The following is a 12,395-nucleotide window of genomic DNA, read 5'->3' as shown; positions in this document are numbered from 1 at the left end:
AAATCTACAGAAAGCCAGAGAGGCCAAAAACCTGCACCAATCACATGTTTCCATTTGACTGTAAAACGCATGAAAAATCCATCTCGCTTTCCTCAGTATAAATTCTCCTTTTAATAATTTCCAGGATGATACAGAATTCAGTTGAAATATTAATAAAAAAGTAACAGGAATTCATCAAAATACAACAGAGGAACCAATAGTGCTAAAATGACCAGATTTGATGTCAAAGTGCCTTAAACCTCAAAGTCTTAAAAACATGTCAACGCCCTGATTTTGTTGCAGAACATCCAAAACAAATCCTTGCAGAATTTGGGAAGAACTTTCTAACTTTCAGTAAACCCACAGTAACACTGATGATCCCTAAGAACTCGTTAGCAGCTGGTGTAATATATAAAGCCAGAGTTAACCCCAAAATTAGCTGGCAAAAGGTCCCAGTTCTGCTATGGAGGCTGGAGTGTGTCGGAATAATTTAAGTGATGCATTATAAAATTCAACATAAAGAAAATAATACAAATATTGTTTAGATTCTCTTTCTGTATCAAATTCCATCTCCTAACTATAGTTTCCTTTATTAACATTTACAGTTTACATTTTGTGACTGCTTTAATTTAAAGACGACTTTAAAGACAGGTAACCAACAAGTCCGACCAGCAGAGCACCAGCTGGAGCTCTGACTGGCCTCTCTGTAGAAGCTCTGAAAGGCTTTTCAAAATTTTATTTAAAAATGAAAAGATAGAATAAGGAAATTCAGCGTGTCTTTATACTTTCAGTTTTATAATGCGTAGTTTAAATCCAATTTGAATTCATAAAGTTACAATAGTGTTTTAAAAATTTATGAGTTTATTAGTTGGTTAGAATTAAACATGTAAAAGGCTTTAGTTATTCCGGACTCCAGACTCTGTATTGTCAAGTGTGTAGAAAACAAGACAGAGTGCATCACACTGATCACTTCGAAAGAATCTTCAATCTTCTGATCTTTCACAAGGTTGACGTGACTTCCCAGACTGCTGTTGAAATGTTTCTCTCCCAGCCCACTTACAGTAAATCCACTTCACGGCGCCCTGAGGCGAGCTGTAAAGCCTTCCACGCTGTTAGTGGGAGGTGGCTCCACCACGCTCTCTGCAGCAGCAGTCACACCTGATCAGCCCATCTGTTCACTGACAACAGTGCTTCAACGAAACTCCACTGTGTGCTGACTGAAACCTCCTGAAGAGGATAAAAGACTTTGGTAAAAACATGTAAAAGCAACTCTAGTACATACATTTGGAATATGCTGCTTTTAGTAGAATGAACAATATTTATATTTAGAATATATATATATATATATATATATATATATATATATATACACATAATACAGTAACGCTAATATACACTAGAATGATTCAGACAGTGAAACAGTCAATAGGAACTCCATTTGTTAAAAAACAAACATATAGAAGTATAAATATACTCAGTATAAAGATATCTGACTACACACATACACAGTTCCACCATAGACTCTATACATTTACAAGTAAATGGACCCTCATTCCCTTTAGTGGTAATACACACAGACATCTGGAAGCTGGTCTTGCAGCTGCTTTTTCTTGTTGCTCCAATAACTTTCCCAGGTGTGTGTCCTAAGGCGAAGTGCTCGCGTTGAAAAACTGGCCAATATTGAGGCAAAGTTGCGCAGGAAATCCTCAAATGTGTACTTATTGACTCATCCAGAGTCATGAAGAGGTGCCGAGCCCTCCGCCGCCTCAGTTCTCACCAGCTTCAAAGGTTCGTCTTGTTTTCCCGCTCGCTGGCTTCTCTCCATTTTTTTTGTCCGCCGCTCCCCCGCCGAAAGGAGCTTGGTCCCTGCGAGGCAGAGTTTCAGGATGTCACTCCAACATCGCGTCCAGCTGGTCAGCCAGGTCATCAAACATGTTGCCGATGTCATCCAGAATATTTCCTGCTGCCTTCACTGTGCTGCTGCCACTGTGAAGCAGACAGGACAGCGTTACAAGCCTGCTCATACAGTCATGAAGTACACTGTTGATCTTGACGAGGAATGTCTTCAAATGACATTAGATATGATTTCCATTACAAATCTACTTGATTACAACTTGTTGTTGTTCCCGTGTTATTCCCGTAGTTTGGTCCATTATTTCTATCAGCCAGATTTCTACATGGCACCATAAAATCTGACGGGGCAGGAAACACAAGCAGTCACACGGTTCTGCCAGTTCATCTAAACCACTTCATTAGGTGGTCAACCTGAAAGTGAACACGCCTGAAATGTTGAGAATAATCCCTCACTGCACAGGAAAACTGTGTATGTACAACTACGGTAAATACAACAGGTCAGTGTGGAAACTGGCTGGTACTCATCAGTATGTAGTACTGCCACTTTTTGCCCACATGAGTTTTAGTGGCAGCGTTTTCTTATTGCTTATTAATAACTCTTTATGACATGCTTCTTTTGAATGTAAGTGTCTGTAATGTCCACAAAAGTGATGGAAACAAGACTGTATGTGTATTTGTGTGTGTGTATTGTAACATCAAGATCAGATCAGATCAGATCAGCGGTCCTTACCCGTCCACGCTGCTGCCCTGTGCCAGTTTGTTCTCCACCACTTTGAGGGCAGCCTCCAGTGATGTGCTGGTTTGCTCCAGCCTCTTCTGAGCCAGCACCTCCAAGCCGGCCGGACCAGCCAGGGGTGTCCCTGCTTTCCCTGCCTGACCCGGTGGTGCCGAGATGGGGTGGGAAGGTGCCGGAGCTGGGGAGGACGGAGTGGTGAACGCGACGCTCTGGACTATGGCGAGGTTTGATCCTGAGGGACAAGAAGTGGGGGATTAATCTGTCATCCAAAATCAATTTTGAAGCAATTTTGCAAATTCTTCAAAGAGGCAAATATCATCCCAAAAGTTTGTATGTTGGTCATTGCTACCTGCTGTGGATGCCGAGGCTATGCTGGTCTGAGGGAGTCTTGATGCGGACAAACCAGCAGTTTTCGGTGGACTCTCTGGCAGGGACATCGTCTGTGGGTGTTTCACAGATTTGGGACTGGGTATACAGGTCTGTGTGTGTATGCTGCCACCCAGCTTTGGAGAGACTGTGTGAATTTGGACGCTGGTTAGTTTAGGAATGGCTGTTTGTGCATCAGCTTGTACTGAAGAAGCTGTTTTCTGGGGGGTTGTTGGTTTTCTGTTAGGGGGTTGTTTGAGAGGACTGCAAGGTTTTGAAGACACTGGAGGCTTTGGTCCTTTTCCCATGGAGCCTACTCTCTGGAAGACAATCCGCTGACATTCTTCATCGCTCAGGGTGCTGACATTATCATGCATGTGGAGACTGTTAGTTTGCGAGTGGTTGTCATCTCTGTTGGGGGTGGTAGCCTCCTCAGGTGTCGATGAGTCTTTGGGTTTGTGTCGTCTTTTCACAGTGTCAGACTCTTTCAAATTGAACTCTGGGAGCTCCAGGCTGTTCGGGGTCTGGACTGGACCCTCTGGAGTCTTGAGTTCAGCATCTGCTTGGGTGACAGATGCTATCCTGGGCCGCTGTTTGATAGTGAGGTTGCCTTCTTCAGCAAAAGGGAGGTGGTCACCGGAGCGGTGCTTAGGAGATGGAGTAGCACTCTTTGATATTCTTTCACTTTTCCTTGCTTTCTCTTTCTCTTCAAGTGTTCCTTCTGCGCCCCCGCCTCTTTGTCTGCCAGTCTCTACTTCTGCCCTCTCACTTCCTGTCCTCCTCAGGCCCCCCAGGCCCAGAGCAGGGACAGGTTTGGAGTGCTGTTGGGAGTGAGGAGTCATGTGAGTAATCATGTGAGGGGCCATGCCATGTGGAATTGGAGTGGAGACGGGGCTGAAAACAGGTGACACTGGTATGTGAGTTGGTGGTATATCTATCCTCCTGGATGGACTGCTGCTGCCTCCCTCTAGCCTGGCTGCGATGCTCCTAACACTGCCTGTGCTCTCCGTCTCCACCCCTCCCTTCACCTCTGGTTCCACCACTTTCCCATTTCCCGGTTGGCGTACTGGGCTGCCGCTTACTGAGCTCATCCTCTTTGGAGGCGGCGGGGGTGGGCCTTTGCGTCGGGATCGTACAGCAAATGAGTGGCTGCGGTTGATGTGGCGTTGGGTCCCTCCGGCATTTGTGTGTCCACGTCCTGGCCTGCGCGATAGAGTAGCGTAGGAGGGCATGGCTGCAGAGGAAGAAGCGGTCCCGGTGGGAGCGAGGTCGTCGTCGTCGTCAGGTTCGCCGTCAGACAGAGCGTAGCGAGTCAGGCTTTGTGCACGTTTTTTGTGCGGGCCCCTCTGGGAGTCATTAGCTGGGCCCTGTCCAGGCCGGGGTCCCAACAGGGGTACAGCTCCAGGAAGAGGCTTGGAGAGCACCCATGGAGCCCCGTTGATGCCTGCTGCTTGGGCGTTGAGGTAACTGAAGGCCTTCTGTGTGGGGGAAGGCTGCGGGGACGGAGAGGGAGGGGAAGACAGCGGGTGGTGCTGAGGCTGATAGAGGCGGTTTGGGGACTGGAAGTGTTTGGCCTTGGGTGGGACAGCTGGATAGGCAAAGCGAGGCATCTTGCTGGGGGTTAGTGGAGGTGTTAGGGGGGAGAAGGGGAGTTTGTTGGGTGTAGCAGACCGACTCTGGTGCTCCCACATCTCTGTGGGTCTCTGTCTACCTCTTCCTCCAGGACTACCTCCTCCACGCTTGGCATCCTCCACCACACCAACCCCCAGACTCTCCTCTGACCGGCTGGATGCTCTGGCTGAAGATGGTGCAGCTAAGTGATCTTGAGCATATCCTGAATTTGAATTTCCAGAATTTCCAGAATTCCCTGACCCCCGGGATCGCACGCTTATGCTCTCCTGACTGACTGACATGGCAGATATAGCTGCAGCAGAAGTCACGCCCCTGATGCCGAATGCCTCTGCAGCTCCTCCTACCGGCCTGCCCATCATAGCGCTCTGCAGCTCAGCGCTCAACTCGCTGTCCTGGAAGGACAGGAGGGCCCTGGGGGTGCGCGGGGAGGGGCAGCAGTCATCAGAAGACGCATCAGAACGAGCGTGAGCAAGCACATTGTGTGTTGGTGTGTGTTCGATGGCCACCAGCTCCAGGGCAGCAGGGGGCTTCCGTCGGAGAGTCCCACCTCCAGTTCTGTCAGCGTGGTTACGAGAGCGCTGCAGGTCACAAAGTCTCTTCACTGCTAACATTAGCTTCTTCTGGTGGCCTGAAACGGTGAGAAAGCAATGATTACAATCTGCTGAATATAGGTCACACAGTGGTTAAAGCAAGACTGTGTAACATTCTCTCACCAACTTTGTAGAGATGCGGTTTTAGTCTCCACAAAATGTATTTTTGAAACATAGTTTACTTTTACTTTTGTGATGCAACTATTAAAATGGCAATGTGACACTGGTGTATGACACACATCATTTATTTTGGTCTTTGTAAGCCCACACACCAGCAGCGTTTCCACACGTCACAATGCGCTATTGTCCTATTTGACAGTGTCAACACATATCAACACCACAGAAAAGCAGCAATTTATCAAATTTACTCCCCAAATCCTGGCTGGAACCAGCATGTGCTGACTCAACAGAAGCACAAGTAAAGAAGCGCTATATATAAAGTCAGCAAACTGACTCAGTATGTCAGTTACACAGCGCTTTCTTTCTTAAGTTTGCCGTCTAAAGCTAACTTTAGCCACAACAAGCCACTGGTCACACCAGAGAAATGAGGCTGGTGCAGCAAAAAAAGCAAAGTGTACTAGATTAAGGAAAAGGTGCTGATAAATTCAACTTTTCATGGTTCGGATGGAGAATGTACTATTTTTTGTTTCAAATCTTCCCTCGTCTCATTTTAAATACCTCATACCTCTTTAAATTACAAAGCAGAGAGGGATTTCTTAAAATGAATCTTTAAGATTCTGAAACAACAAGACTTATATTCTAAAAGCTCTGAGAGGATTCAATTTTCCCTACACCAACAGTATGTTGTGTAAAGTGTAAAGTTTGCTCACAGGCACAAGGCATATTATTCCCTTGTACGCACAACTGGACCGAGATGACTTGTTTGCAAATAGGTGGAGGGTGAAGAGTAAACTGTCAACAACGGAATTGCTTCATTCTTTGGGGAGACCACCGACATCCACATCGAATTTCGTGGAAATCTGATCTAATTCCTCACCCAGCTTAGTGATGCCGATCTCCTGCAGGTCCTCCCAGGTGATGTCTTTGACAATAGTGATGGAGTCATAGCCATTGTCACACAATCTCTTCTGGTACTGAGGCAGTCCAATCACACTCAACCACTCCCCCAGGTCCGCCTGAGCAGCAACAAACACAGACCAAAGGAGAGAGAGGACAGCGGCGATGACACAGACCAATCACAAAAGTCCACTTTGGTACATGGTTTGACACTAGTGTTTCGAAGTATGACAAGAAATCCAACAAATTAACTGCATTTCATGAATGTTACAACATGTGAATGAGACATTGGAGGCGCTTTCTCACAGGAATGTAATCAGGCAGCCACTCGGGGATGCTCAGCTTGCCAATTTCCATTGAGATCTTCTTTCGGTGGCCTGGTTTGGTCACTCCGATGGCTGTCAGGTCCTGAAAGAACAAAACACATGTAAGCAGCCAGGAAATAAACAACTTCAAACAACAATTTGCTTTTTGCCTTTTTTTTCTTAAGTTGCAGTACTTGCAGTACTACACACACACCATGTCCCCTTGGTGCCACTTGAAGATGCCATGTGTATGAGTTTTTACATGTATGCATTCAGTATGCCTCCATCTCCATACACACCTCAGGGGTCATCCTGCTGATGGTGGGTACATCATATCCTGCACTGATGAAGTTGGATGTGTACTGCTCCAACTGGAACTCACACAACCACTGGTAGATGGCCTCAGAGTCCTAAAAACAAAGAGGGGGAGTATGTATGAGACTTCACTCTCTCTCTCTCACACACACACACACATACACCCCTTATACTCAGCTCACCTTGCCCTCCAGAAGATGTTCAGGCCTCATGAAGCCTTTCTGAGGAGTGCCGTTGACCTGCCGACGGGAACCACCTGCAAAACACACACGATCAATCGTACAGGACGACAAGCTCGCTTTATTGTGAGCAACTACAGGGTCAGCAAAGCAGACCCACCCAGATTAAGACAGAGCAAAGGTTCAACTGTGACAAGTTTCTGGTAAGTGATCTAAAGCTGTATGTATAACAATGCTGACAATAAGACAAATTTGTTTAGTTACTAGTATAGTCTGCATTAAATTCAGCCATGTCAAACTCAGTAAGTTAAGTCATGTTCAGTCAGTTCCCTCTGTGCAGCTGTCTGGGTAAGGGGGGTGTTGTTGGGTCTCTCTGGGGGAGTAAAGGTGCATTCTCTAGCTGATCTGAAAAGCCACTGAACACACTCATGACTCATCTTTATGTCAGCCATGACACTTCACCACAGATCTCTGAGGAATGCACCTTTCCTCCAATTTTCTCCATCTCTGCCTCTCTTTTGCCCCAGGCGAGCATTTTAATCGCTCCCCCTCTTTCTTTCTGCTCTTTCAGTCATCCTTCCTGACAGGATCCATCTACCTTTTAATTATCACAGTTTACAATAACCTTTATGTATGAAGCACCGATCTGAACACAGAGCTAAACTTCAGTTAGAGTAAGTGATGGAAGAGATATAAAAGCAAAGTCAAAAAGGTGAAGAATGACTGATTTAATTATACCAAAAAAAGTGATTAAAATCCAGTTTTTTAATGGGTCACCCACCCAAATTTTAAAATATCTAAATTTTCTGTAATACATACAGAGCTTGAGCCAAGAAGCTTATCTGAACATAAAGACTGGAAGTAGAGGTTCCGTTCAAAAGTACACCCACCAACATGTCCAAAGCTAACTAATTAAATGTCTAATTATAAAAAATAAGTTAGGTGCTGGAAATACTTTCTGGCAAACACCATCCAGGTGGAGTGATTTCTTGGAGCCTTGTCGCCTTGTCACCAGGTTTGCCACCATTCTGATTATACTGCACACTGCAAGTATACGAGGCGGATGGAAGAGCTGTTGTTTGTCAGCGGTACGTACAGTACTAAACTGGACCACAGATGCTGGTTTTCACATTTCTGTTTCTATCCTTGTAGAAGATTACAAGGACAGATAACAAGATTACAAGGTGAACACATTTTCCAAACAATGGACAGACCAGGCTAACTGTTTCCCCCTGCTTACAGTCTTTATGCTAAGCTAGGCTAACCATGATTTCAATCTTCTCATCCAACCCCCGGAAAGAAAGTACTGCAGCTATATTTCCCAAAATATAAAAGTGTTACTTTAGGTTAATCCAAACGTAGCAAATAATCTCCACTATTTGAGACATGCTTCAATGCTGCTTTTCATTTGCTCTGTTTTTGGACTTCTATTTTTCTCTGCTTTGTTGTGCTGTTCGGGTGTCCTGAGTAGAAGTAGAGTTGGACAGCACCTTGTGAGGAGGTATTTGGCCTCAGGGAAGAAACAAAACTTCATTTACTTTTTTGGATCACTCTTCCCAAAGCCCAAATCAATTAGTGTGTACACTCCAAAAGATATTTGACTCATTATTATATATCAACATCTGTCTAGAATACAATCCTTCAAAGAGCTTGTTGGTGTTTTACAGACATTTTCTTTGCACTTAAATAACACCAGGGAATAAAAACAGCAAAAGTCAGGACTGTCCAAGAAAATTCTACATAAATTTCAGAACAGTATCAAGTATTTTTTCAGTTTTCGTCTACACTGTCACATTGCCTCCACATCACAATCTCAATAAATAAACATGTGAGCAGCCTCCTCTGATCACATTGTAACAGCTCAGTCTAGTGGCAGAACTGTTTGATCCCTTGCAGCCCTGACAAAACATCAAACATCCCATCAAAGCCGTACATGACTTCTTACCCTTCAGGAGGAGCGAGAGCGGCAGAGCTCCTGACGTTTGGCACTTCATCCTTCTTCCTGCCTATCCTTCATGCAGAGCACACACTTCTTCACGTCAAGTCAACTTATCTGTTCTCCCTCTCCGTCTTTCTCCTTCATGTAACAAATGTGTTTTGCTGTTTCTGCTTCTGTTCCCGTCTCCTCCCTCTGACCCCTCCCTCTCACTCCTCATTTCTCTTCTGCTTCACCTTAACCCTCCTTCCTGCTCAGCCTGAAGTCAACAGAGACCCTCTGCTTCATCTAACCTGTCACTGCTAAACATTTTCAAAGACCCTTCCCCGCAGAAAAAGTCCAGAGAATAGCTGCAGCAAAAGCACTTTTCTATGATTTTTCAGCACCTGTCATTCAGCTCTAACAGCGTGCACACACGAGGACACATTGTGCTAGCCTTTAGCGTTCCTTAGAGAGGTGATCGGGCGCTTTTATGGGTTGTGTGGTTGAGAGTCGTCTGTGGTTTTATTGGTTTCTGTGGTGAGGTGAGGTAAGCCTTTTCTCCCTCCTTTCATCTCATTTCCTTTCAGACTGACTGCAATAACAGCTCAATCTGCAGAACAAACGCACTACTGCTGCATTTGTCTTTAATCACATTCCTCCAGTATAAGAAGGTACAGTGATGTTTAAATGATAGAATAATATCATCTACGGCTTTGATGCTGTTTACCATGATGTACATGTACATTCTATCTTGGTTTTCTGGCACTGGCAGGACTTTAAGAAGAAGTTTATAATGAAAATATTTTGAGGAAAAAGCCCTAAAGATCTAAGAAATTAGAAAAAAAACTCATAATGTTATGAGAAAAGGTTGGAGTGTTAGGATAAAGAAATCTTTGAAGAATCAAGTCAAACATTTAACTGAAAAGGCATTGATTTGAAATTTTAATGTAGAATAGTTATAAGAAAAGATTATAATACTCTTAAGTTGTTAATTATGAGATTTCAGTGTGCTGTCAACAGATGAGTTAACAGGTGAAAGTCACTTTTTATTGGTCAAATAAGTCATGGGTATCAAGAATAATGATCTTATTATCATAGATCTTAGGATATTAAAAGAAATGAAACCAATTACATGATGTACAGTATGAGTCCATCACTGGACATGTTTTTAGGCCCAGTTGGTTTTTAACAAACAGCTGAGTACAGAGATCAAAACACAAATTCATGGCATCAGAACAGGATTAAAACCCAGGCTTCATGACTCTCTGGAAATGATATGAAAGGGAGCCAGAAGCTGCTGGGGGGAGGGCTCGGGAAGAGACGGCTGTGCACTGCATTTTATCTGAGGAGGTGGGAAAGTTAACCAACTGACGCCTTATACGCTTTTGCAAATGTGCAGCTCAAAGTCTATTTCCAAAGCTTTTAAATGAATGCAGTGGATAAGAGGTGATGCAGCCTGCAGACACATTGCAGTGCTAACACTTCTGCAAAAACAAATCGTTACTATACCGTATGTACGGACGGTTGGGAAATACGAACATAAACAACATTTGTTCTCAAGTCAACCTTTTTGTTGCAATACTATGATTTTATTCCCATAATAAAATGACTTATTATTTTTGTAATGACAACTTTTTTCCAAACTTTTTACTTGAAAGTTCAGATGTGTTTGTACAGAAAAAAGTCATTAGAAATACAAGTTTTCTTAATAATCACAGGAAGACAGACAGACAACGTTCTCTTCTCAGACTGACCTGTGGTTCCTTCTGCCTGTTTGCTGTCTGCTGCTGCAATGTGGAGATGGTCTCCTGATTCACCAGCAGAGGGAACCAGCTGCACACAAAAAACATGAAGGAAGCTGCGATGAAGAACGCTGCTGAATCTCAACTGTTACTGACATGCACTGCAGACAGCATCCACCACGGCATGTCAGATTTTTCATGAGGAACATCCTACATACAGTTTGCAGTACAGCACAGACTCTTGGCTTGCTCTCATTTGCATGTAATGTCGTTGGTCTTTCTGAGCAGATCTAACCTTGCCGGTGTCAGCGTTGTGGCGAGTCCCATTCTGTTTGTGGCTACTCTCTGAGCTCTGGCCGCTACCGGCGCTGCGGCTGCTGCCCACACTGCCGGCACTGCCAACACTGTTTCTGTCACCTGAGACAGAAACAAAACAGGAAAAAAAAGGGAGAGAAACTGAAAATTGCTGTGTAAAATGAGACTTGCAGAGAATCGGAGCGTTACGAAATCGGAAAGAGAACAAGTTTATAGGGTGTAATTTGTAGGTAAAGGTATGTGGTCTCAGTGTACTGCAAAAACAATTGTAACAAGTCATTAGCACGTCCCTTGGCCCTTAAAGTGTGAGTTTGACATATTATTTGCTGTCCTTCCAAGAGCTGAATTAGAGGTTTGATACTTCCCTCATGTCTGTATGCAAGTATGGAGCTAGGGCTGGTAGACACTTATCTTATCTTATCTTATCTTTAGTTTAGCGTAAAGGCTAGGAGCAGGAGGAAACAGCTAGCATGGCTCGCTCCAAAGTTCAAAATCAGGCCTATGAACACGTCTAAAGCTCACAAATTGTTTATCCTTTGTTCAACTCGTACATGAACAGAAAAATGCTAATGGGAATTTGTGATTATATGGAGAATAACATGATGTGACTATTTCTTGGGGAACAGATTCTGCGTGTTAATTTGTGATATTTTATGCTAAGCTAGGTAATCACCTCCCAGGTCAGGCTCCATATTTAACATACAGGCATAAGATGACATTACCTCTTTGCTTATGAAAAACAAAACTACAAATTTCAAATCTCAACATCAGATGAAATGACTTGTTAAAATAACTGTTCATCAGATTTTTGCTGTCCAGGCTTTCAGGGTGGAGGTAGCTGCACCAGCAAGCTGCAAAAAAACCTGAGGGTCCAGGGAAACACAGGAGTTAAGAAAAGGTTTAAAGAGTGCTGCTCACTTACCATTATGTCCTGTTGCAAGACAACTGTGGTTATGGTTACTGGATTATTGGGGGTGAGGGTAGCAGTGGGGGTGCATCATATTTACAAGGTGGCATGGTAAGGACAAGACTTTGGGATTTAAAGGGATAAAGATGGTAATAAGCTTCCTTAAAGAGGCACAGTTTATCTGAATGGCTGGGATGGGATCTGAACAAGTTCACACAGGGTCGGAGGGGTAGCGGGGACGTGGGACCACACACCCTTACCAGTGGGAGAGCTCCTGAGGACCCAAATGTCCTGAGTGGGGCTAACAGGACTAGCTGGGGCTGAGAGCTGACTGTCAGGTGGAGCACCTAACAAACACACACACACACACTTTAGACACACGCTCACTGTATAGCCCACATACTGTAGCTGGGGGAGGACCTATGGAGCTGACACTGAGCACCAGAGGACTGATCGAGAGGAGACTGGGATCAGGGTTTAGAAGGGAAATGTGAAACCTGGGAACATGTTAGAGTATGAGACAATGGGCCCCTGGGCACA

The 12,395-nt window shown here is 44.4% G+C and overlaps 1 protein-coding gene across 3 annotated transcripts in view; it reads right to left on the bottom strand.

The window, feature by feature from the left end:
- Window positions 1–92: 92 nt before the first annotated feature.
- The window catches only part of LOC121624864 (caskin-2-like), a 54,430-nt gene continuing 42,127 nt past the window's right edge, over window positions 93–12,395 (bottom strand). For 2 of the 3 annotated variants that reach the window (XM_041962813.1, XM_041962814.1), the window contains exons 13-21: window positions 10,929–11,050; window positions 10,646–10,724; window positions 6,977–7,050; window positions 6,779–6,889; window positions 6,481–6,582; window positions 6,155–6,293; window positions 2,919–5,195; window positions 2,564–2,801; window positions 93–1,965 (exon numbers count right to left, since the gene is read on the bottom strand). In XM_041962813.1, coding sequence (XP_041818747.1) covers window positions 1,869–1,965; window positions 2,564–2,801; window positions 2,919–5,195; window positions 6,155–6,293; window positions 6,481–6,582; window positions 6,779–6,889; window positions 6,977–7,050; window positions 10,646–10,724; window positions 10,929–11,050 — 3,239 coding nt within the window. In that variant the 3' untranslated portion in view covers window positions 93–1,868. The remainder of the gene's footprint in view (window positions 1,966–2,563; window positions 2,802–2,918; window positions 5,196–6,154; window positions 6,294–6,480; window positions 6,583–6,778; window positions 6,890–6,976; window positions 7,051–10,645; window positions 10,725–10,928; window positions 11,051–12,395) is intronic. The other variant, XR_006007881.1, reaches the window with a different exon arrangement.

Source organism: Chelmon rostratus, chromosome 21, assembly GCF_017976325.1.
Source record: "Chelmon rostratus isolate fCheRos1 chromosome 21, fCheRos1.pri, whole genome shotgun sequence".
Taxonomy (NCBI): Eukaryota; Metazoa; Chordata; class Actinopteri; order Chaetodontiformes; family Chaetodontidae; genus Chelmon; species Chelmon rostratus.
The sequence above is the reverse complement of the archived record's forward strand: the minus strand, read 5'-3'. Positions and strand labels throughout refer to the sequence as shown.